The sequence below is a fragment of the Salvelinus namaycush genome, chromosome 39 (genome assembly GCF_016432855.1).
Source record: "Salvelinus namaycush isolate Seneca chromosome 39, SaNama_1.0, whole genome shotgun sequence".
NCBI classification, from domain to species: Eukaryota; Metazoa; Chordata; class Actinopteri; order Salmoniformes; family Salmonidae; genus Salvelinus; species Salvelinus namaycush.
The window spans coordinates 13,138,913-13,164,124 of NC_052345.1; the positions used below are offsets into that span (position 1 = coordinate 13,138,913).

Sequence of the window (25,212 nt, forward strand, 5' to 3'; positions counted from 1 at the left end):
AGAAGGCTTCGAGGAACCCCGGTTCACACCAGCTGGCTCTCACTCCGGTACTTTATCACGTTATGTCATCAGATAGACAGTGCGCGCATGTGACTCAGTGAGTAGACTTGGCTGAAGAGTATTCAAATTCAACTCTCACAAATTTGGGTGTAGGCTATTAAAATACATAACATAGTATTCAGACAGTGGAAGTGCCTGATACGGATCTAATTCAAAGAGGGCCAATTCTATCCTGTAATATTTCCATCCAACATTCACTGAAAGGGTAGTACATTCAATCATGAAGCATAGCACCTACTGATCTACTATCATACTCAGTTTAGGACACCTATAGTACCAAGTACCAACCAATGTTTTACTTTTCTTTTCACCTTCCTTCCTCTCTGTATCTGGGTGGTAAAGTGGGTTGAGGTTCAGAGGAGGGTAATAAGGGCCTGTAAATTCCAGGTTGCGTTTTAGGGTCATAAACAAACACTCCCCTGCAGGCCTGCAATGACAATCACCAAAATGATGGGTCTTCCATTCCAGAGGACCACCTACCCATTATCTATAATCACTTCAAACAAACCATTCATTTAAGATCAACCTGTGTGTGTGTGTTGTGTTGTTTGTGTGCACATGCATGTGCTTGTGTGTGCCCACGTAAGTTATTTTGTGGCTGTGGGGTGCAGCTGCTTTTGAGTGGGTAGCACTGTAAAGAGATTGTATCTCTCTCACAAAACTTCCCCACGCTATTCGATAGTATTACCATGGAAACAATATGGCAAAGGTTATTTTTAACCTTATGGGTCTTCTGACACCTACACAGCACTTTTGGATGAAACTGCAGCCTACAATGTTTTAACAGCGAAATACTATACTACCAACCCTACAGTCTTCAACTGGCCTCAAAACGCTTCCTCCGAGAGAGAGCTAAGCTGTTGGGATGCCATCTGCAGTCAACTGTACAATTACCATGTGTGAGATCACAATTAAACTAATCTCATCACCCAGAACCAAATCTCAACTACTCTATAAGTATACTGAATGTGGGGTCTCCATTTCTAATGACTTTTCCTATTACTTTAGCCTAACACTGCTGTGGTTTCCATTCAAACTTCTACTTAGATCATGCTCACTTGAGTATCACCGTCTGATAGCCTTGGCTTAACTAACCCATGAGGAAAGCATTCCAATCCCCTGCTGGTTGCACATGTTGAAATCTAGGCAATTTGGCCAGTCAGTTAGACACTTACTCATATGTTACTCATGAGTTACAGCGACACTTGGAGACAATCATAGTATCCGCATCCCCCATGTCACCAGCGAGTGACTCAAACCATTGGCAGGCAACCGCCAATTTAAATGATCTAATTGGGTGAAGCGTTCACGTCAACTTTCACAGGTCAACTGCTGGTGGCGTCAGCTCTGAAAGTGGAACAGCCCACGGAACAGAAGAGAGAGCAGAGGAACGGAGGCTAACCGCGGGTAAACACCTGCACTGCGAGAGGAATGTTTATGAACTCTGCCTCAGAATGTGAGTAGTAGCTCTGTCTGCGTAGGTGTTAACTGGTGAAAACAGGTACATACGACCTGCTAGACACACATGTACTCACTCACACGTACACACTGTTAAGGCTCTGCGTTCCATGTATTTGCAACTCTCTCACACAAAAACACAGAGTAAAAATAAACAGACCGATCGGTTAGGCCCTAGGGAATAATCTTCATGGCTTAACAGGCAATTTTATGCAGTCTGGTGGGGATCATTAGAGAGAGACTAGTTACATCTGGTCCCTGAGGGACCCGTTTGGGCCCTGCATATTGTTATTAGGTAGCCGTGGTGGTGTACAGTCTGTGCTGTCTGTGGATATTGGAATCATTATGACAATACTGCCACCATGTGTCCACAGGCAGACGTACAGTTACATCACCTCCTCACATGACCTCATCCTTCACGTGAACTTTGGGAGCAAGAATCAGGGGTAATGACATCACTGGCTGCTTCCTTCCCTACCCCTCAGTTGGACCTTCCCTGACCAATGTAGTGAGGCCCTGGAATGAAATGACCTCAAGACAACAAATACTCTAGCCAACATTACACCAATCACTTCTGCAGATGACTTGCATAATGTGCTCTGACGAAGGTACTGTTCCCGAAAACGTTGGCGATACCCAATAAATCATTGGAAGCGTATATATTATGCGACTTTATTTAAATGTACCTCTCGGTTGTCAGCACCTCTGACTATTCGGATGAGCATCAACTGCTCTGCTTTTTATATAAAGTGCATAATGGGGGAAAAAAAGGATAGATCCCAAATGCAATAAAACATTCTTGACACAGGATTAAAGTGGATTTATTTATTATAAACATTGGAAAGGCAAAATGTCAAACACAATTGTCCTAATGTTCTGGGATTTGGGGGTGCTGGATAACATTTGGATAATTGGAATAGTACCATTGTGAAGAATGTTGGCTTCATAATAACAGTATATTTGATATTATAACAATATTGGAGGATGATCAGAAAAAAGCAAAGCATGCAAATACAGCTCCTGCAAATATAATAACTGTTCAGCCTCACATACACACATAGCAAGCACACACAATAACATGCATGCCCAACACACACACCACCTGGGCGGTCCATACCCATACAGGAAGCCATGGGTGGGCCACAGAGGATACTTCGGCCTTACTGAGTTCTAGGGGTAAGGCGCAGACACCCAACAAGTATCATCCCATACGGAACATCCATTGATTGAACATGGGCTGATTCAGCCTTACAAATTTGTAAGTGTGCCCCCAAGCTTCTGACCCTGGAAGGCAGACTAAAGAACAACCTTCTTTTAATAACAGCAGAACAGCCTTTACTGAACAGGTTTGAGGATATTAGAAAATACTAAATAACGGAGTGAAAGCTAATCCCTTTATAGCCTCGAATGTGGCTTTGTTGTACAATTATAGCTTCAGCACGTGAACTTCATAATGTCCCGTTTGTTCAAATAAAACAAATATACAAGCAGTTATATATATACACATTATTTACACATTGTTTCAGTATTTGTTTTAAAGCATATGTTTTTGTGTATGGTATTGGTTCTTTTGCGTACCCATTTCACTACCCTTACTTCAACTGATTAAGATTGAGTTGTTTCACCATTTCAATCCACACAGGTATGCCCCCTCAAATGTTTTATATATTGCGCAAAGAGAAGAAATTCCAAGCTTCATCAGTAGTTATATAATCACATTCTCAATATAAATATTATATATAGACATACTGAGTGCGCAGACACCAAAATAAAGAACAGTCATTTTCTTGTGAAATCTCTAGGTGTATAACTAAATAAGGTTTGCCTTTTCCCCTCATCACATTGAGATCCTAAAACATCCAGTATGTCCCCAGAGAGATATTTATTGGGAGAGGGTACAAGGTTTAGCCTGGTCCCAGATCTGTTACTGCTGTTCTGCCAAATCCTATCGCCTATGTGGCAGATCCTAACTTGCACTTAAGTTGAATTTTCACTTAGTCATGTATTGATGTCAATGGGAGACTGGAGTGAATCCTAGCGTTTCACTTATAGACCTAGTAGTTGGCAAAACAGCACAAACAAATTTGGGTACAAGTATCGCAGAGGTTAGATTTGCACGGTGGTGGGTGGATCACCGTTGTTTGAGCAGCACTCTGCACATGGCGAAGCCCAGCACGGCGAACACAGTGGCTCCCACGCTCACTCTCAACCAGAAGGTGGAGCTCTTCAGGTCAGCCTGTGTCACATGTCTGAGAAGAGAGAGATAGAGAGAGAGAGAGATACAGAAGAGAGAGAGATACAGAAGAGAGAGATACAGAAGAGAGAGATACAGAAGAGAGAGAGAGAGAGAGCGAGAGAAATAAACAGAGTGAGAGCACATAGGTCAGAGTTGGCAGAGACAACTAAGCAACAATATGTAATGCTTGTACATAACCTCTCTGCTTACACGGATCATGATACACGCTACAGTGCATTCTGAAAGTATTCAGGCCCCTTCCATTTTTCCACATTTTGTTACATTACAGCCTTATTCTAAAATATATATATATATATATATATATATATTTTTTTTTAAAATACTCAATCTACACACAATACCCCACAATGACAAAGCAAAAACAGTTTAAAAAATAATAATTTTGCAAATGTATTATAAGATTTAAAACAGAAATACCTTATTTACATAAGTATTCAGACCATTTGCTATGAGAGTTGAAATTGAGCTCAGATGCATCCTGTTTCCATTGATCATCCTTGAGTTGTTTCTACAACTTGATTGTAGAAACATTACCTGTGGTAAATTCAATTGATTGGATATGATTTGGAAAGGCACACACCTGTCTATCTAAGGTCCCAAAGTTGAAAGTGCATGACAGAGCAAAACCATGCCACGAGGTCGAAGAAATTGTCCGTAGAGCTCCGAGACAGGATTGTGTTGAGGCACAGATCTGGGGAAGGGTACCAAAACATATCTGCAGCATGGAAGGTCCCCAAGAACACAGTGGCCTCCATCATTCTTAAATGGAAGAAGTTTGGAACCACCAAGACTCTTCCAAGAGCTGGCCGCCCAGACACACTGAGCAATCGGGGGAGGGCCTTGGTCAGGGTGGTGACCAAGAACCCGATGGTCACTGACAGAATTTCAGAGTTCCTCTGTGGAGATAGGATAATCTTCCAGAAGGACAACCATCTCTGCAGCACTACACCTATCAGGCCTTTATGGTAGAGTGGCCTGACAGAAGCCACTCCTCAGTAAAAGACATGACAGCCCGCTTGGAGTTTTCCAAAAGGCACCTAAAGGACTCTCAAGACCATGAGAAACAAGATTCTCTGGTCTGATGAAACCAAGATTGAACTCTTTGGCCTGAACGCCAAGTGTCACGTCTGGAGGAAACCTGGCACCATCCCTACGGTGAAGCATGGTGGTGGCAGCATCATGCTGTGGGGATATTTTTCAGTTGCGGGGATTGGGAGACTAGTCAAGTTTCGAGGCAAAGATGAACGGAGCAAAGTACAGAGAGATCCTTGATGAAAACCTGCTCCAGAGTGCTCGGGACCTCAGACTGGGGCAAAGGTTCACCTTCCAACAGGACAACAACCCTAAACATACAGCCAAGACAACGCAGGAGTGGCTTCGGGACAAGTCTCTGAATGTCCTTCAGTGGCCCAGCCAGAGCCCGGACCTTAACCCAATCAAACATCTCTGGAGAGACCTGAAAATAGCTGTGCAGCGACACTCCCCATCCAATCTGACAAAGCTTGAGAGGATCTGCAGAGAAGAATGGGATAAACTCCCCAAATACAGGTGCGCCAAGCTTGCAGCGTCATACCCAAGTATAATCTAGGCTGTAATTGCTGCCAAAGGTGCTTCAACAAAGTACTGAATAAAGGGCCTGAATATTTATGTAAATGTGATATTTCAGGTTGATATTTTTTAAACATTTGCAAAAAAAATAAAAAATAATACTGTTTTTGCTTTGTCATTATGGGGTATTGTGTGTAGATTGTTTGTTTTTTTACATCAATTTAATACATTTTAGAACAAGGCTGTAACATAAAAAAATGTGGAAAAAGTCAAGGGGTGTGAAATGCTTTTCGAATGCACTGTATGTAGGAGTTCACTCAAAACAGCGTGACTTTGAACCTCCGTACAGTCCTATGTACTAATCACAACTAAAGCTGCCAAAAGATGAACGTCCAACAGGATGAACAGATGAGACACTAGAAATGCGCATTATTAGACTACATATGCATTATTCATTAATGAAGAGGAACATAACGAACAAGGTTGGAATAGAACAAGATGGTAAAACAAGTGACAAATGACAGAGAGGATCAAGGAACTCAGAATCAGGGAATGTTGGAATGAGGCAAAAGAATAAGAGTGAGACGTCATGAAGATTTACAGGAAAACAAACAGTGGTTTATGACAATCTACAGCACAAAATCCACGAGAAAAACGCCCAAACTCCAAAACAGGGTCAAAACAGAGGCGATGAACAGCAAATGAAGAGAAGAGGGACAAATGAAGAGGAGGATTGTTAAACAGAAGAGTGTGAAGGCAAAGACAGGTTTCTCAGAGAGAGAAAGAAAGAGAAAGAGAGAAAAAAGACAGAATCCACATGATTAACAAAATGACAAAACGTTTCGGGGGCTAAATGAAACGGCAAGCGAAGAAGAAGAGGAGGAATAACGTAAAGGAGGATTGTGAAACAGAAGAGTTGGAAGGTCTCTGAAAGAGTAAGGACCTGCTGAGAATGGCAGAGTAGAGCTTGGCCTTCACCGTCTGCACCAGCTCTGAGTTGATGAAGTTCTGCAGGTGGCAGAAGGTGCACCTGTTACAGGTACACATACAGCGCAGCCGAGCGTGACTAAGGAGAGAGACAGAGGTGCACCCACCCACACACATACACAGGCACAAAGACGAGAGAGTTAGAACAAAGACCGATGTCACCAGAAGGTTTGAGCTCTTTGGTCCATAGAGCTCATCTCTTATCAGGGTAAAAACCAAGTGCACCCACCCAGGAAGAGATGAGCATAATTGTCTAATTAAACAACGGGAGAGCATGACCACAAGTCTGATCCATTGTAATCTTCACCTCACACTGTTGGGGTTAGTAATCTCCAAATAGCCACTTTGGATCAATTTGGATAATTTTCAACATTGTGTCCTCATGCCACCACAGAGTTAGAGGTCTATATATTAAAACAAAATGCACTAGATTGGCCTCCCGGGTGGCGCAGTGGTCTAAGTCACTGCATCGCAGTGCTAGTTGTGCCACCAGAGACTCTGGGTTCGAGCCCAGGCTCTGTCGCAGCCGGCCACGACCGGGAGGTCCGTGGGGCGACGCACAATTGGCCTAACGTCGTCCGGGTTAGGGAGGGTTTGGCCGGCAGGGATATTCTTGTCTCATCGCGCACTAGCGACTCCCGTGGCGGGCCGGGCGCAGTGCACGCTGACCAGGTCGCTAGGTGTACGGTGTTTCCTCCGACACATTGGTGCGGCTGGCTTCCGGGTTGAATGCGCGCTGTGTTAAGAATCAGTGCGGCTTGGTTGGGTTGTGTTTCGGAGGACGCATGGCTCTCGACTTTCGCCTCTCCCGAGTCCGTAGGGGAGTTGCAGCGATGAGACAAGACAGTAACTACTAACAATTGGATACCACGAAATTGGGGAGAAAAAGGGGGGTAAAATAAAATAAAATAAAATTTTTTTTTTTTTAAAAAGCACTAGATTAAGTATGTTGATGCTGTCCCCATTGTGTTGGCTACAGTTCTGAGAAGTACAGTTCAGATGAGTCCAGTCCACCGTGACAGAGAGGTGATCAGTGTGGACAACAGCCTGACAGAGAGAATAGTGGGAGAAGGGGCACACAAGGGCAGTAAACATACAGTAGCAGCTAATGGCAAATTGAATCTACCACATTACCTACAACGTCTAACCAAGAGTTCAGAGTCTCTATATTTCAAATGTGAAGTGGCACCAATTTGGGAATTGAGGGATTTGGGAAGTGAGGGATGAGGTAGAATTTAACAGCTTAGGGGCAGTTTTAGGGCTTGAGGTGGGGTTTTGGGGCAATGGGTTTTACAGCATGAGATGGGGTCTTAAAATATTTTAAAGGATTTTCTTTAGGGATTGGAGAGGGTTTAAGGGCTTAAGGTAGAGCTTTAGGGTTTGAGCGAGGGATTTTAAGGCTCGACATGGGGCCTAATTCAACAGAGTGCCCCCACTACTCACGGGTGCATGGCCATGGTGGTGAGTTTGGTGTAGATGTCTTTGCAGGGTGCGTCTGCCGTGTTGCAGGTGAAGGCCTGCGGAGGGGGCATCTTGTGCTTCCTACAGAACTCCAGAGGGGTGAGGGCGTATAGCTGCTTGGTCTCCTGGAGGTCCGACTTGGCTGCGATCATCATGCACGGCGTCTTGGTGTCCATGAAGTACTGCTGCAAAAGGCAGAGGGATATTGTTATTGGACACTGTCGTATTCCATTCAGCAATATACTTTAAAGACCATGAACATTTTTAAACGCTCCAGAGAAGCACATATTGGTAATAATATGGTAATAAGATGGTTTCCGCTTTAAAAACATTCACTTTAATTCAGTGGTAGATTAGAATAGTGTTGGGTAGCCATCTTGAAATACTAAATAGACAAACAGGGTATTGGTTGTGAACGGCACATACCTTGAAGACTCTGGCGCAGTACTCGAAGGAGTGGGGGTTGCTGGCGTCGTACACCAGACACACAATGTCACAAGCCAGGTCAGTGTCCGAGAGGACGTCAAAGTCTGAGAAGACCTCGTGGAGCTGAGGGAGAGGAAACCAAATGGAAGAAGTTAATGAACACACACAACGTTTAGGCTGAAAAGCTGTGGACAAATAAACACCATCCAATCGATTAAGAGTAAGTCAAAACAGACGACTCACCAGTAGGTATTTCTCCTGACCATACACATATGCTGTGCTGATAGCATAGTAGGACATGTGCTCTTCGCTAACAGTGTTTTGACGCTGAGAGAAAAAAGGAGGGGGAAAAAAACTTCAAAACACACAAAGAGTTTACCAATACCAAGAGGGATTCCAAAAAGGTTTAAACAGGCAGTAGACTGAAGTATTTGGAGTGGCGTGGAGTTGTTTAAATTTAAGTCGTTCAAATGTTTCTTCCGTTCAGGGAAGTTTTCCTTGCCACCGACTTACAACTTACTCTTTGAGGGAATGAATTAATGTTGACACTGACCGTGAGGTTTCTTCCAAGGAAGGCTTGCAGGAAGCCGCTCTTGCCACTGCCGCTGTCCCCGAAGATGTTACAGCGGAACACACTGCGCTGGGTCTGCTTCTTCTGCAGGTCAATCTTCTTGTCCCTCGTCACTGTAGAACGGAGAGGACACACACACACTGTTAAGTTTACAGCAAATGAACGTATATGATTGAATGCTTTATATGCTGCGGATGTCTTTAGTCCTGTGCAGAATGTGGTTTCAGTACGTGTAACATCGCCCCTGCTCTCTAGATAGAGAAGTTAATACAACACAAAGTTCTAACACACAATGTTTCCAGGTTGGCTGTAGACTAGAGGTTACAGCTGACTTTGGTAGAAGTCATCTTCTATACTGTTAACTCAAATACAACAAGGTTCCAGTCGAACAACATTTACTCAACCGTATTACCACAACACATGGCTGCCATTGCACGCAGGCCAGGTTCATCTAAAACGAGAGTCCTGCGCAGGCGCACTAATAACAGAGTGATAGCACCGTAATATATACTGTCCCACATTCAGAGCCATATCTATAGGTCTCTGCTCATATCTAATCTAGTGGCCGTCTCAGTTGCCATGACAACGGGCTGTCCTCCCACCTGTGATGGCCGCTGCCTGGGACTCCTGCTCAGAGATGATGGAGTAACCAAGGTAACCCAGGTACTCCAGGCAGCGCTGGACATCCAGGTAGGTGGTCAACCTGGGCACAGGGAAACACAGAGGAGTGAATGGAAACTGTCATACACTGTAAGAAACATTGTCTTGGGGGTTCATTCAGACTTCCATAGTTTAGATAAACAAACGATACACTTTGTGCATTTAACACAGTAGTACATCTCTCGTGTTAAATCAAATCAAATTTTATTTGTCACAAACATGGTTAGCAGATGTTAATGCGAGTGTAGCAAAATGCTTGTGCTTCTAGTTCCGACCATGCAGTAATATCTAACAAGTAATCTAACCTAACAATTTCACAACAACTACCTTATACACACAAGTGTAAAGGAACGAATAACAATATGTACATAAAAATATAAGAATGAGCGATGGCCGAACGGCATAGGCAAGATGCAGTAGATGGTATAGAGACAGTATATACATTTGAGATGAGTAATGTAGGGTATTAAACATTATATAAAGTGGCATTGTTTAAAGTGGCTAGTGATACATTTAATACATCCATTTTTTCATTATTAAAGTGGCTGGAGTTGAGTCAGTATGTTGGCAGCAGCCACTCAATGTTAGTGATGGCTGTTTAACAGTCTGATGGCCTTGAGATAGAAGCTGTTTTTCAGTCTCTCGGTCCCCGCTTTGATGCAACTGTACTGACCTCGCCTTCTGGATGATAGCGGGGTGAACAGGCAGTGGCTTGGGTGGTTGTTGTCCTTGATGATCTTTTTGGCCTTCCTGTGGTGTAGGTGTCCTGGAGGGAAGGTAGTTTGCCCCCGGTGATGTGTTGTGCAGACCCTCACTACCCTCTGGAGAGCCTTACAGTTGTGGGCGGAGCAGTTGCCGTCCCAGGCGGTGATACAGCCCGACAGAATGCTCTCGATTGTGCATCTGTAAAAGTTTGAGAGTGTTTTTGGTGACAAGCCAAATTTCTTCAGCCTCCTGAGGTTGAAGAGGCGCTGCTGCGCCTTCTTCACCACGCTGTCTGTGTGGGTGGACCATTTCAGTTTGTCCGTGATGTGTACGCAGAGGAACTTAAAACTTTTCACCTTCTCCACTACTGTCCCGTCGATGTGGATAGGGGGCTGCTCCCGCTGCTGTTTCCTGAAGTCCACGATCATCTCCTTTGTTTTGTTGACATTGAGTGTGAGGTTATTTTCCTGACACCACACTCCGAGGGCCCTCACCTCCTTCCTGTAGGCCGTCTCGTCGTTGTTGGTAATCAAGCCTACCACTGTAGTGTCATGATGATTGAGTTGGAGGCGTGCATGGCCACGCAGTCATGGGTGAACAGGGAGTACAGGAGGGGGCTGAGAACGCACCCTTGTGGGGCCCCAGTGTTGAGGATCAGCAGGGTGGAGATGTTGTTACCTACCCTCACCACCTGGGGGCGGCCAGTCAGGAAGTCCAGGACCCAGTTGCAGAGGGCGGGTTCGAGACCCAGGGTCTCGAGCTTAATGACGAGTTTGGAGGGTACTATGGTGTTAAATGCTGAGCTGTAGTCGATGAACAGCATTCTTACATAGGTCTTGTCCAGATGGGTTAGGGCAGTGTGCAGTGATTGCGATTGCGTCGTCTGTGGACCTATTGGGGCGGTAAGCAAATTGGAGTGAGTGTCAGGCAGGGTGGAGGTGATATGATCCTTGACTAGTCTCTCAAAGCACTTCATGATGACGGAAGTGAGTGCTACGGGGTGATAGTCATTTAGCTCAGTTAACTTCGCTTTCTTGGGAACAGGAACAGTGGTGGCCCTCTTGAAGCATGTGGGGACAGCAGACTGGGATAGGGAGAGATGAAATATGTCTTGTGAGAGCATTATTATGTTATAATGCTGTAACTGCATCAAATGGTTGTTTTATGCAACAGAATAGAGGGTTCTTATAACTCTATTGTGTCTGTGTGAACTGAAAGTGGGCCTCTGGGGGATTTAACACTGACATGAGATTTACGATGTCTTTGGGTGATACCGCATTCCAAAGCATGTCCGTAAACACACCAGCCAGCTGATCTGCGCATGCTCTGAGGACGCGGCTGGGGATGACGTCTGGGCCGGCAGTCTTGCGAGGGTTAACACTTTTAAATGTTTTACTCACCTCGGCTGCAGTGAAGGAGAGCCCGCAGGTTTTGGTAGTGGGCTGTGTCAGTGGCACTGTATTGTCCTTAAAGCGAGCAAAGAAGTTTGTTTAGCTTGTCTGGGAGCAAGACATCGTGGTCCGCGACGGGGCTGGTTTTCTTTTTGTAGTCTGTGATTGACTGTAGACCCTACCACATACCTCTCATGTCTGAGCCGTTGAATTGCTTGTTTGATTGCCTTGCGGAGGGAATAGCTACACTGTTTGTATTCGGTCATGTTTCCGGTCACCTTGCCCTGATTAAAAGCAGTGGTTCGCACTTTCAGTTTTGCGCGAATGCTGCCATCAATCCACAGTTTCTGGTTGGGGAATGTTTTAATAGACGCTGTGGGTACAACATCACCGATGCACTTGCTAATAAACTCGCTCACCAAATCAGCGTATTCATCAATGTTATTGTCCGACGCTATCCGGAACATATCCCAGTCCACGTGATCGAAGCATTCTTGAAGCGTGGAATCCGATTGGTCGGACCAGCTTTGAACAGACCTGAGCACGGGCGCTTCCTGTTTAAGTTTCTGTCTATAGGCTGGGAGCAACGAAATGGAGTCGTGGTCAGATTTGCCGAAAGGAGGGCGAGGTGTGGCTTTGTATGCATCGCGGAAGTTAAAGTAACAATGATCCAGAATTTTCCCAGCCCGGGTCGCGCATTCGATATGCTGATAACATTTAGGGAGCCTTGTTTTCAGATTAGCCTTGTTAAAATCCCCAGCTACAATAAATGCAGCCTCAGGATATGTGGTTTCCAGTTTACATAGTCAAATTAATTTATTTCAGGGCCGTCGAGGTGTCTGCTTGGGGGGGATATACACGACTGTGATTATGATCGAAGAGAATTCTCTTGGTAGATAATGCGGTCGGGCATTTGATTCTAGGTCAGGTGAACAAAAGGACTTGAGTTCCTGTATGTTGTGATGATCACACCACGTCTCGTTAATCATAAGGCATACACCCCCGCCCTTCTTCTTACCAGAGAGATGTTTGTTTCTGTCGGCGCGATGCATGAAGAAGCCAGGTGGCTGTACCAACTCCGATAACGTATCCCGAGTGAGCCATGTTTCCGTGAAACAAAGAAAGTTACAATCTCTGATGTCTCTCTGGAAGGCAACCCTTGCTCGGATTCGGTCTATCTTGTTGTCAAGAGACTGGACATTGGCGAGTAGTATGCTCGAGCGGTGGGCGATGTGCCTGTCTACGGAGCCTGACCAGAAGACCGCTCTGTCTGTCCCTTCTGCGGCGCCGTTGTTTTGGGTCACCGGCTGGGATCCGATCCATTGTCCTGGGTGGTGGACCAAACAGGGGATCCGCTTCGGGAATGTTGTTTTCCTGGTCGTAATGTTGGTGAGTTGACGTTGCTCTTATATCCAATATTTCCTCCCGACTGTATGTAATAAAACCTAATATTTCCTGGGGTAACAATGTAAGAAATAACACATAAAAAAACAAAATACTGCATAGTTTCCTAGGAACCCGAAGCGAGGCGGCCATCTCTGTCGGCGCCGGAAAAGTCTGTCTGTCTGTCTGTCTGTCTGTCTGTGTGTGTGTGTGTGTTCAGGTGTGACAAGGACTATTCAACGCTTGTCTGACCAATCGGAATCCACGCTTCAAGATTGTTTTGATCATGCGGACTGGGACATGTTCCGGGTAGCCTCAGAGAATAATATAAATTTATACGCTGATTCGGTGAGTGAGTTTAAGGAAGTGCATAGGAGATGTTGCACCCACTGTGACTATTAAAACCTACCCTAACCAGAAACCGTGGATAGATGGCGGCATTCGCGCAAAATTGAAAGCGCGAACCACCGCATTTAACTATGGAAAGGTGACTGGGAATATGGCAGAATACAAACAGTGTAGTTACTCCCTCCGCAAGGCAATCAAACGAGCGAAATGTCTGTATAGAGACAAAGTGGAATCGCAATTAAATGGCTCAGACACGAGACGTATGTGGCAGGTTCTACAGACAATCAAGGACTACAAAAAGAAAACCAGCCATGTCACAGACACATTCTTTGCGCTCTTTGAGGATAACACAGTGCCACTGACGCGGCCCGCTACCAAGGACTGTGGGCTCTCCTTCTCCGTGGCCGACGTGAGTAAGACATTTAAATGTGTTAACCCTCGCAAGGCTGCCGGCCCAGACGGCATCCCTAGCCGCGTCCTCAGAGCATGCGCAGACCAGCTGGCTGGTGTGTTTATGGACTGTGGTGAAATTATTGTAATCAAAAGGAGAGACTTTAAGATTTCCTCAAAACAAATCAAACTTTATTATTTAATTAGTGCAGTAATGGAGCTGGTCGGTAATCAACCGTGGAGGTCATCACTGAGAACTCAACCAGCTGGTTTGAGCCACAGCATTTTATAGCAAAGTCCATCCTCCTTCAGTCTACATGACACACAACAGATGTATGGAATGGGTCGCAAGGTTAAGATTTGTATGAAAGATACTTATAAATTCACAGCATCTGCTGTTACAACTGTCCTCATTGTGTAGAGACCAGTGTCTGGCCCCCCCAACTCCATCCTGGAGCCATCTCCCCCTGCTACCCCAGTACAGAAACATTAACTCATGCTTTGAAATGCGGTATCACCCAAAGACATCGTAAATCTTCTGTCAGTGTTAAATTCCCCAGAGGCCCACTTTCAGTTCACACAGACACAATAGAGTTATAAGAACCCTCTATTCTGTTGCATAAAACAACCATTTGATGCAGTTACAGCATTATAACATAATAATGCTCTCACAAGACATATTTCATCTCTCCCTATCCCAGTCTGCTGTCCCCACATGCTTCAAGAGGGCCTCCATTGTTCCTGTACCCAAGAAGGCATAAAGGTAACTGAACTAAATGACTATAGCCCCGTAGCACTCACTTCTGTCATCATGAAGTGCTTTGAGAGACTAGACCCACTGAAATTTGCGTACCGACCCAATAGGTCCACAGATGATGCAATCGCCATCACACTGCATACTGCCCTATCCCATCTGGACAAGAGGAATACCTATGTAAGAATGCTGTTCATTGACTACAGCTCAGCATTCAACACCATAGTACCCGCCAAGCTCAACATTAAGCTTGAAGCCCTGGGTCTCAACCCCACCCTGTGCAATTGGGTCCTGGACTTCCTGACGGCCCCCCCCTCCAGGTGGTGAAGGTAGGAAACAACATCTCTACTTCACTGATCCTCAACACTGGGGCCCCACAAGGGTGCGTGCTCAGCCCCCTCCTGTACTCCCTGTTCACCAATGACTACGTGGCCATGCACGTCTCCAACTTAATCATCAAGTTTGCAGACCACACAACAGTAGTGGGATTGATTACCAACAACAACAAGACAGCCTATAGGGAGGAGGTGAGGGCACTCGGAGTGTGGTGTCAGGAAAACAACCTCTCACTCAACATCAACAAAACAAAGGAGATGATCGTGGACTTCAGGAAACAGCAGAGGGAGCACCCCCCTATCCACATCGACAGGACAGCAATGGAGAAGGTGGAAAAATTCAAGTTCCTCGGCGTACACATAATGGACAAACTGAAATGGTCCACCCACACAGACAGCGTGGTGAAGAAGGCGCAGCAGTGCTTGTCACCTAAAACCTTCAAACTTTTACAGATGCACAATTGAGAGCATCCTGTCGGGCTGTATCACCACCTGGTACGGCAACTGCACAGCCCACAACCGCAAGGCTCTCCAGAGGGTAGTGCGGTCTGCACTACGCATCACCGGGGGCAAACTACCAGCCCTCCAGGACACCTACAGCACCCGATGTCACAGGAAGGCCAAAAAGATCATCAAGGACAACAACCACCCGAGCCACTGCCTGTTCACCCCGCTATCATCCAGAAGGCGAGGTCAGTACAGGTGCATCAAAGCTGGGACCGAGAGACTAAAAATGTCTTCTATCTCAAGGCCATCAGACTGTTAAACAGCCAACACTAACACAGAGAGGCTGCTGCCTACATAGACTTGAAATCATTGGCCACTAATACATGGATCACTAGTCAGTTTAATAATGACACTTTAATAATGTTTACATATCTTGCATGACTCTAATCTCATATGTATATACTGTATTTTATACCATCTACTGCATCTTGCCTATGCCGCTCGGTCATCGCTCATCCATATATTTATATGTATATATTCATGTTCCATTCCTTTACTTAGATTTGTGTGTATTAGGTAGTTGTGGAATTGTTTGATATTGCTGCACTGTCAGAACTAGAAGCATAAGCATTTTGCTACTCTCGCAATAACATCTGCTAACTATGTGTATGAGATCAATAACATTTTATTTGATTTGTGTGCGTGTCTGTCTTCCTGTATGTGTTCAGGTGTGTCGGTCTGTCTGCACGTGTTTTCAGGTGTGTGTGTGTTTCTGTATCGGTCTGTCTGTCTGTGTTTTCAGGTGTGTCTGTCTGTCTGTGTTTTCAGGTGTGTCTGTCTGTCTGTCTGTGTTTTCAGGTGTGTCTGTCTGTCTGTCTGTGTTTTCAGGTGTGTCTGTCTGTCTGTCTGTGTTTTCAGGTGTGTCTGTCTGTCTGTCTGTGTTTTCAGGTGTGTCTGTCTGTCTGTCTGTCTGTGTTTTCAGGTGTGTCTGTCTGTCTGTGTTTTCAGGTGTGTCTGTCTGTCTGTGTTTTCAGGTGTGTCTGTCTGTCTGTGTTTTCAGGTGTGTCTGTCTGTCTGTCTGTGTTTTCAGGTGTGTCTGTGTCTGTGTTTTCAGGTGTGTCTGTCTGTCTGTGTTTTCAGGTGTGTCTGTCTGTGTTTTCAGGTGTGTCTGTCTGTGTTTTCAGGTGTGTCTGTCTGTCTGTGTTTTCAGGTGTGTCTGTCTGTCTGTGTTTTCAGGTGTGTCTGTCTGTCTGTGTCTTCAGGTGTGTCTGTCTGTCTGTGTCTTCAGGTGTGTCTGTATGCGTGTCTTCAGGTGTGTCTGTATCGGTCTGTCTGTCTGTGTCTTCAGGTGTGTCGGTCTGTGCGTGTCTTCAGGTGTGTCGGTCTGTGCGTGTCTTCAGGTGTGTCGGTCTGTGCGTGTCTTCAGGTGTGTCGGTCTGTGCGTGTCTTCAGGTGTGTCGGTCTGTGCGTGTCTTCAGGTGTGTCGGTCTGTGCGTGTCTTCAGGTGTGTCGGTCTGTGCGTGTCTTCAGGTGTGTCGGTCTGTGCGTGTCTTCAGGTGTGTCGGTCTGTGCGTGTCTTCAGGTGTGTCGGTCTGTGCGTGTCTTCAGGTGTGTCGGTCTGTGCGTGTCTTCAGGTGTGTCGGTCTGTCTGTGTCTTCAGGTGTGTCGGTCTGTGCGTGTCTTCAGGTGTGTCTGTCTATGCGTGTCTTCAGGTGTGTCTGTCTGTATCGGTCTGTCTGTCTGTGTCTTCAGGTGTGTCGGTCTGTGCGTGTCTTCAGGTGTGTCGGTCTGTCTGTGTCTTCAGGTGTGTCGGTCTGTGCGTGTCTTCAGGTGTGTCGGTCTGTGCGTGTCTTCAGGTGTGTCGGTCTGTGCGTGTCTTCAGGTGTGTCGGTCTGTGCGTGTCTTCAGGTGTGTCTGTCTATGCGTGTCTTCAGGTGTGTCGGTCTGTGCGTGTCTTCAGGTGTGTCGGTCTGTCTGTGTCTTCAGGTGTGTCGGTCTGTGCGTGTCTTCAGGTGTGTCTGTCTGTGCGTGTCTTCAGGTGTGTCTGTCTATGCGTGTCTTCAGGTGTGTCTGTCTGTATCGGTCTGTCTGTCTGTGTCTTCAGGTGTGTCGGTCTGTGCGTGTCTTCAGGTGTGTCTGTCTGTATCGGTCTGTCTGTCTGTGTCTTCAGGTGTGTCGGTCTGTGCGTGTCTTCAGGTGTGTCTGTCTATGCGTGTCTTCAGGTGTGTCTGTCTGTATCGGTCTGTCTGTCTGTGTCTTCAGGTGTGTCGGTCTGTGCGTGTCTTCAGGTGTGTCGGTCTGTGCGTGTCTTCAGGTGTGTCGGTCTGTGCGTGTCTTCAGGTGTGTCGGTCTGTGCGTGTCTTCAGGTGTGTCGGTCTGTGCGTGTCTTCAGGTGTGTCGGTCTGTGCGTGTCTTCAGGTGTGTCGGTCTGTCTGTGTCTTCAGGTGTGTCGGTCTGTCTGTGTCTTCAGGTGTGTCGGTCTGTGCGTGTCTTCAGGTGTGTCTGTCTATGCGTGTCTTCAGGTGTGTCGGTCTGTATCGGTCTGTCTGTCTGTGTCTTCAGGTGTGTCGGTCTGTGCGTGTCTTCAGGTGTGTCGGTCTGTGCGTGTCTTCAGGTGTGTCGGTCTGTGCGTGTCTTCAGGTGTGTCGGTCTGTGCGTGTCTTCAGGTGTGTCGGTCTGTGCGTGTCTTCAGGTGTGTCGGTCTGTGCGTGTCTTCAGGTGTGTCGGTCTGTGCGTGTCTTCAGGTGTGTCGGTCTGTGCGTGTCTTCAGGTGTGTCGGTCTGTGCGTGTCTTCAGGTGTGTCGGTCTGTGCGTGTCTTCAGGTGTGTCGGTCTGTGCGTGTCTTCAGGTGTGTCTGTCTGTATCGGTCTGTCTGTGCGCGTCTTCAGGTGTGTCGGTCTGTGCGTGTCTTCAGGTGTGTCGGTCTGTGCGTGTCTTCAGGTGTGTCGGTCTGTCTTCAGGTGTGTCGGTCTGTCTGTGTCTTCAGGTGTGTCGGTCTGTGCGCGTCTTCAGGTGTGTCGGTCTGTCTGTGTCTTCAGGTGTGTCGGTCTGTGCGTGTCTTCAGGTGTGTCGGTCTGTGTGTGTCTTCAGGTGTGTCGGTCTGTGCGTGTCTTCAGGTGTGTCGGTCTGTGCGTGTCTTCAGGTGTGTCGGTCTGTACGTGTCTTCAGGTGTGTCGGTCTGTGCGTGTCTTCAGGTGTGTCGGTCTGTCTGTGTCTTCAGGTGTGTCGGTCTGTGCGTGTCTTCAGGTGTGTCTGTCTATGCGTGTCTTCAGGTGTGTCTGTCTGTATCGGTCTGTCTGTATCGGTCTGTCTGTCTGTGTCTTCAGGTGTGTCGGTCTGTGCGTGTCTTCAGGTGTGTCGGTCTGTGCGTGTCTTCAGGTGTGTCTGTCTGTGCGTGTCTTCAGGTGTGTCTGTCTGTCTGTCTGTGTCTTCAGGTGTGTCGGTCTGTGCGTGTCCTCAGGTGTGTCGGTCTGTGCGTGTCCTCAGGTGTGCCGGTCTGTGCGTGTCCTCAGGTGTGCCGGTCTGTGCGTGTCCTCAGGTGTGCCGGTCTGTGCGTGTCTTCAGGTGTGTCTGTCTGTCTGTGTCTTCAGGTGTGTCTGTCTGTATCGGTCTGTCTGTCTGTGTCTTCAGGTGTGTCTGTCTGTATCGGTCTGTCTGTGCGTGTCTTCAGGTGTGTCGGTCTGTGCGTGTCTTCAGGTGTGTCGGTCTGTGCGTGTCTTCAGGTGTGTCGGTCTGTGCGTGTCTTCAGGTGTGTCGGTCTGTCTGTGTCTTCAGGTGTGTCGGTCTGTGCGTGTCTTCAGGTGTGTCGGTCTGTGCGTGTCTTCAGGTGTGTCGGTCTGTGCGTGTCTTCAGGTGTGTCGGTCTGTGCGTGTCTTCAGGTGTGTCGGTCTGTGCGTGTCTTCAGGTGTGTCGGTCTGTGCGTGTCTTCAGGTGTGTCGGTCTGTGCGTGTCTTCAGGTGTGTCTGTCTGTATCGGTCTGTCTGTGCGCGTCTTCAGGTGTGTCGGTCTGTGCGTGTCTTCAGGTGTGTCGGTCTGTGCGTGTCTTCAGGTGTGTCGGTCTGTGCGTGTCTTCAGGTGTGTCGGTCTGTCTTCAGGTGTGTCGGTCTGTCTGTGTCTTCAGGTGTGTCGGTCTGTGCGTGTCTTCAGGTGTGTCGGGTCTGTGCGTGTCTTCAGGTTTGTCGGTCTGTGCGTGTCTTCAGGGTGTGTCGGTCTGTGCGTGTCTTCAGGTGTGTCGGTCTGTCTGTGTCTTCAGGTGTGTCGTCTGTCTTGTCTTCAGGTGTGTCGGTCTGTGCGTGTCTCTTCAGGTGTGTCGGTCTGTGCGTGTCTTCAGGTGTGTCGGTCTGTGCGTGTCTTCAGGTGTGTCGGTCTGTGCGTGTCTTCAGGTGTGTCGGTCTGTGCGTGTCTTCAGGTGTGTCCGGTCTGTGCGTGTCTTCAGGTGTGTCGGTCTGTGCGTGTCTTCAGGTGTGTCGGTCTGTGCGTGGCTTCAGGTGTGTCGGTCTGTGCGTGTCTTCAGGTGTGTCGGTCCTGTGCGTGTCTTCAGGTGTGTCGGTCTGTGCGTGTCTTCAGGTGTGTCGGTCTGTCTGTGTCTTCAGGTGTGTCTGTCTAGGGTATCGTGTCTTCGTTGTGTCGGTCCTTGCGTGTCCCTTCAGGTGGGTCGGTCTGTGCGTGTCTTCAGGTGTGTCGGTCTGTGCGTGTCTTCAGGTGTGTCGGTCTGTGCGTCTTCAGGTGTGTCGTCGTGCGTGTCTGTTTCTTTCTTGAGGTGTGTCGGTCTGTCTGTGTCTTCAGTGTGTGGTCGGTCTGTCGGTCTTCAGGTGTGTCTGTCTATGGCGTGTCTTCTAGGTGTGTCGGTCTGTATCGGTCTGTCTGTCTGTGTCTCTTCAGGTGTGTCGGTCTGTGCCTGTCTTCAGGTGTGTCGGTCTGGTGCGTGTCTTCAGGTGTGTCGTCTGTGCGTGTCTTCAGGTGTGTCGGTCTGTGCTTGTCTTCAGGTGTGTCGGTCTGTGCGTGTCTTCAGGTGTGTCGTGTCTGTGGTGTCTTCAGTGTGTCGGTCTGTGCGTGTCTTCAGTGTGTCGGTCTGTGCGTGTCTTGCAGGTGTTCGGTCTGTGCGTGTCTTCAGGTGTGTCGGCTTGGTGTCTTCGGTGTGTCGGTCTTGTGGCGGTGTCTTCAGGTGTGTCTGTCTGTATCGGTCTGTCTGTCGCGTCTTCAGGTGTGTCGGTCTTTGCGTGTCTTCAGGTGTTTCGGTCTGTCTGTCTTCGGTGTGTCTTCTGTCTCAGGTGTGTCGGTCGTCGTGTCTTCGGTGCGGCTGTCAGCGGTCTTCGGTGTGTCGGTCTGTCTGTGTCTTCAGTGTGTGTGTTCCTGTGCGTGTCTTCAGTGTGTCGGTCTGTGTGTTCTCAGTGTGTCGGTCTGTGCGTGTCTTCAGGTTTTGTCGCGTCTATGCGTGTCTTCGGTGTGTCTGTCTGTCGCGTGTCTTCAGGTGTGTCGGTCTGTGCGTGTTTCAGGTGTGTCGGTCTGTCTGTGTCTTCATGTGTGTCGGTCTGTGCGTGTCTTCAGGTGTGTCTGTCTATGCGTGTCTTCAGGTGTGTGTCTGTTCGTTCTGTCGGTTCGGTCTGTCTGTCTGTGTCCTTCAGGTGTGTCGGTCTGTGCGTGTCTTCAGGTGTGTCGGTCTGTGCGTGTCTTTCGGTGTGTCCTGTCTGGTGCGTGTCCTTCATGGTGTGTCTGTCTGTCTGTCTTGTGTCTTCAGGTGTGTCGGTCTGTGCGTGTGCCTTCAGTGTGTCGGTCGTGTCTGTGTGCGTGTCTTCAGGTTGTCCGGTCTGTGCGTGTCCTCAGTGTCCGGTCTGTGCGTGTCCTTCAGGTGTGTCGGTCTGTGCGTGTCTTCAGGTGTGTCGTCTGTCTGTGTCTCAGGTGTGTCTGTCTGTATCGTCTTCTGTCTGTGTCTTCATGTGTGTCTGTCTGTACGGTCTGTCTGTGCGTGTCTTCAGGTGTGTCGGTCTGTGCGTGTCTTCAGGGTGTGTCTGGTCTGTGCGCTGTCTCAGGTGTGTCGGTCTGTGCGTGTCTTCAGGTGTGTCGGTCTGTCTGTTGTCTTCAGGTGTGTCGGTCTGTGCGTGTCTTCAGGTGTGTCGGTCTGTGCGTGTCTAGTGTGTCGTGTGCTGTCTTCAGTGTGTCGGTCTGTCGTGTCTTCAGTGTGTCGGTCTGTGCGTGCTTCAGGTGTGTCGGTCTGTTCGTGTCTTCAGTGTGTCGGTCTGTTGCGTGTCTTCAGGTGTGCTTCTGTGTCTGTCTGTGCGCGTCTTCAGGTGTGTCGTCTGTGCGTGTCTTCTAGTGTTCGGTCTGTGCTTGTCTTCAGGTGTGTCTGTCTGTCGTGTCTTCAGGTGTGTCGGTCTGTCTTTCAGGTGTGGTCGGTCTGTCTGTGTCTTCAGGTGTGTGTCCGGTCGGTGCGTGTCCGTCTGTGTGTCGTCTGTGCGTGTCTTCAGGTGTTCTGTCGGTCTGTGCGTGTCTTCAGGTGTGTCGGTCTGTGCGTTTCTTCAGGTGTGTCGTCTGTCTGTGGTCTTCAGGTGTGTCGGTCTGTGCGTGTCTTCAGGTGTGTCGGTCTGTGCGTTTCTTCAGGTGTGTCGGTCTGTGCGTGTCTTCAGTGTGTCGTCTGTGCGTGTCTTCAGGTGTGTCGGTCTGTGCCTTGTCTTCAGGTGGTCGGTCTGTCGTGTCTTCAGGTGTGTCGGTCTGTGCTGTCTTCAGGTGTGCGTCTGTGCTTGGGTCTCAGTTGGTCGTCGTGCGTGTCTCAGGTGTGTCGGTCTGTGCGTGTCTTCATGTGTGTCGGTGCTGTGCGTGTCTTCAGGTGTGTCGGTCTGTGCGGTGTGCTTCAGGTGTGTCTATGCTTTCGGTGTGGTCTTCAGGTGTGTTGTCTATGCGTGTCTTCAGGTTGTCTGTCTATGCGTGTCTTCAGGTGTTTCTGTCTATGCGTGTCTCAGGTGTGTCTGTCTAGCGTGTCTTCAGGTTGTCTGCTGTACGGTCTTTCTGTATCGGTCTGTCTGTCTGTGTCTTAGGTGTGTCGGTCTGTGCGTGTCTTCAGGTGTGTCTTGTCTGTCTGTGTCTTCAGTGTGTCTGTCTGTATCGTTCTGTCTGTTCCTGTTCTTCGTGTGTCTGTCGTATCGGTCTGTCTGTCTGTGTCTCTAGGTGTGTCGGTCTGTGCGTGTCTTCAGGTGTGTCGTGTGCTGTATCGGTCTGGTCTGTATCGGTCCTGTCTGTCTGTGTCTTCAGGTGTTCGGTCTGTGCGTGTCTTCAGGTGTGTCGTCGTCTGTGTCGTCTGTCGTGTCAGATGTGTCTGTCTGTCTGTGTCTTCAGGTGTGTCTGTCTGTATCGGTCTGTCTGCTGTGTCTTCAGGTGTGCTGTCTGTATCGTCTGTCTGTCTGTGTCTTCAGGTGTGTCGGTCTGCGTGTCTTCAGTGTCGTCTGTTCGGTCTGTCTGTCTGTGTCTCAGGTGTGTCGGTCTGTGTTGTCTTCAGTGTGTCGGTCTGTGCGTGTCTTACAGTGTGTCGGTCTGTGCGTGTCTTCAGGTGTGTCGGTCTGTGCGTGTCTTCGGTGTGTCGGTCTGTGCGTGTCTTCAGGTGTGTCGGTCTGTGCGTGTCTTCAGGTGTGTCGGTCTGTGCGTGTCTTCAGGGTGTCTGTCTGTAGCGGTCTGTCTGTGCTCGTCTTCAGTTGTCGGTCTGTGCGTGTCTTCAGGTGTTGTCTGTTCTGTGCGTGTCTTCAGGTGTGTCGGTCTGTCTTCAGGTGTGTCGGTCTGTCTGTGTCTTCAGGTGTGTCGTCTGTGCCGTCTTCAGGTGTGTCGTCTGTCTTTGTTCTTCTGTGTCGTTCTCGTGTCTTCAGTGTGTCGGTCTGTGCGTGTCTTCAGGTGTGTCGGTCTGTGCGTGTCTTCAGGTGTGTCGGTCTGTGCGTGTCTTCAGGTGTGTCGGTCTGTGCGTGTCTTCATGTGGTGTCGTCTGTGCGTGTCTTCTTCAGGTGTTCGGTCTGTGCGTGTCTTCAGGTGTGTCTGTCTGTGCGTGTCTTCAGGTGTGTCGTCTGTGCTGTCTCAGTGTGTCTGTCTGGTCTTCGTGTGTCTGTCGTATCGGTCTCTTCTGTCGGTTTCTGTCTGTGTCTTCAGTGTGTGTCGTCTGTGCGTGTCTTCAGGTGTGTCGGTCTGTGCGTGTCTTCAGGTGTGTCGGTCTGTCGTGTCTTCAGGTGTTCGTCTGTGCGTGTCGCGTGTGGCGGTCTGTGCGTGTCTTCATGTGTGTCGGTCTGTGCGTGTCTTCAGGTGTGTCGGTCTGGCGTGTCTCAGGTGTGTCGGTCTGTGCGTGTCTTCATGTGTGTCGGTCTGTGCGTGTCTTCAGGTGTGTCTGTCTGTATCGGTCTGTTCTGTGCGCGTCTTCAGTGTGTCCGGTCTGTGCGTGTCTTCAGGTGTGTCGGTCTGTGCGTGTCTTCAGTGTGTCGGTCTGTGCGTGTCTTCAGGTGTGTCGGTCTTGTCTTCAGGTGTGTCGTCCTGTCTGTGTCTTCAGGTGTGTCGGTCTGGTGCGTGTCTTCAGTGTGTCGGTCTGTCGTGTCTTCAGGTGTGTCGGTCTGTGCGTGTTCTTCAGGTGTGTCGGTCTGTGCGTGTCTTCAGGTGTGTCGGTCTGTGCGTGTCTTCAGGTGTGTCGGTCTGTCTGTGTCTTCAGGTTGTCGGTCTGTCTGTGTTCTTCAGGTGTGTCGTTCTGTCTGTGTTTTCGGGTGTGTCGGTCTGTGCGTGTCTTCAGGTGTGTCGGTCTGTGCGTGTCTTCAGGTGTGTCGGTCTGTGCGTGTCTTCAGGTGTGTCGGTCTGTGAGTGTCTTCAGTTGTGTCCGGTCTGTGCGTGTCTTCAGGTGTGTCGGTCTGTGCGTGTCTTCAGGTGGTCGGTCTGTGCGTGTCTTCAGGTGTGTCGGTCCTGTGCGTGTCTTCAGGTGTGTCGGTCTGTGCGTGTCTTCAGGTTTGTCGTCTGTGCTGTCTTCAGGTGTGTCGTTCTTGCGTGGGTCTTCAGGTGTGTCGTCTGTGCGTGTCTTCAGGTTGTCGGTCTGTCTGTTCTTCAGTTGTGTCTGTCTATGCGTGTCTTCAGGTGTGTCGTCTATGCGTGTCTTCAGTGTGTCTCTATGCGTGTCTTCAGGTGTGTCGTGTCTATGCGTGTCTTCAGGTGTGTCGTTCTATGCGTGTCTTCAGGTGTGTCTGTCTGTATCGGTCTGTCTTGTATCGGTCTGTCTGTTCTGTGTCTTCAGGTGTGTCGTTCTGTGCGTGTCTTCAGGTGTGTCGGTCTGTTGCGTGTCTTCAGGTGTGTCGGTCTGTGCTTCTTCGGTGGTCGGTCTGTCTTAGTGTGTCGGTCTGTCTGTGTCTTCAGGTGTGTCGGTCTGTGCGTGTCTTCAGGTGTGTCGGTCGTGCGTGTCTTCAGTGTGTCGGTCCTGTGCGTGTCTTCAGGTGTGTCGGTCTGTGCGGTGTCTTCAGGTGTGTCGGTCTGTCTGTGTCGTCAGGTGTGTCGGTCTGTGCCTGTGTCTTCAGGTGTGTCGGTCTGTGCGTGTCTTCAGGTGTGTCGGTCTGTGCGTGTCTTCAGGTGTGTCGGTCTGTGCGTGTCTTCAGGTGTGTCGTCTGTGCGTGTCTTCAGTGTGTCGGTCTTGCGTGTCTTCAGGTGTGTCGGTCTGTGCGTGTCTTCAGGTGTGTCGGTCTGTGCGTGTCTTCAGGTGTTCGGTCTGTGCGTGTCTTCCAGTGTTGTCGTCTGTGCTGTCTTCAGGTGTCGTGTTGTGCGTGTCTCATGGTGTGTCGGTCTGTCCTGTGTCTCAGGTGGTCTTCTATGCGTTTCTTCAGTGTGTCTGTCTATGCGTGTCTTTCAGGTGTGTCGGTCTGTCTATGCTGGGTCTTCAGGTGTGTCTGTCTGTATCGTTGTCTGTCTGTATCGGTCCTGTCGGTCTGTGTCTTCAGGTGTGTCGGTCTTCGCGTGTGCTTCAGGTGTGCGTCGTCTGTCTTCGGCGTCTGTTGTCTTCTGCTGGTCTTAGGTGTCTCTGTCTGTATCGTCTT

At 48.7% G+C, this 25,212-nt stretch overlaps 1 protein-coding gene across 2 annotated transcripts in view; it reads right to left on the bottom strand.

Annotated features, from left to right (window-relative positions):
• Positions 1 to 2,323: 2,323 nt before the first annotated feature.
• Positions 2,324 to 25,212, bottom strand: part of LOC120032661 (mitochondrial Rho GTPase 1-A-like) — an 81,117-nt gene continuing 58,228 nt past the window's right edge. Inside the window, exons 14-20 of one of the 2 annotated variants that reach the window (XM_038978852.1) lie at positions 9,371 to 9,471; positions 8,751 to 8,881; positions 8,441 to 8,524; positions 8,198 to 8,320; positions 7,754 to 7,956; positions 6,267 to 6,389; positions 2,324 to 3,767 (exon numbers count right to left, since the gene is read on the bottom strand). In XM_038978852.1, coding sequence (XP_038834780.1) covers positions 3,650 to 3,767; positions 6,267 to 6,389; positions 7,754 to 7,956; positions 8,198 to 8,320; positions 8,441 to 8,524; positions 8,751 to 8,881; positions 9,371 to 9,471 — 883 coding nt within the window. In that variant the 3' untranslated portion in view covers positions 2,324 to 3,649. The remainder of the gene's footprint in view (positions 3,768 to 6,266; positions 6,390 to 7,753; positions 7,957 to 8,197; positions 8,321 to 8,440; positions 8,525 to 8,750; positions 8,882 to 9,370; positions 9,472 to 25,212) is intronic. The other variant, XM_038978853.1, reaches the window with a different exon arrangement.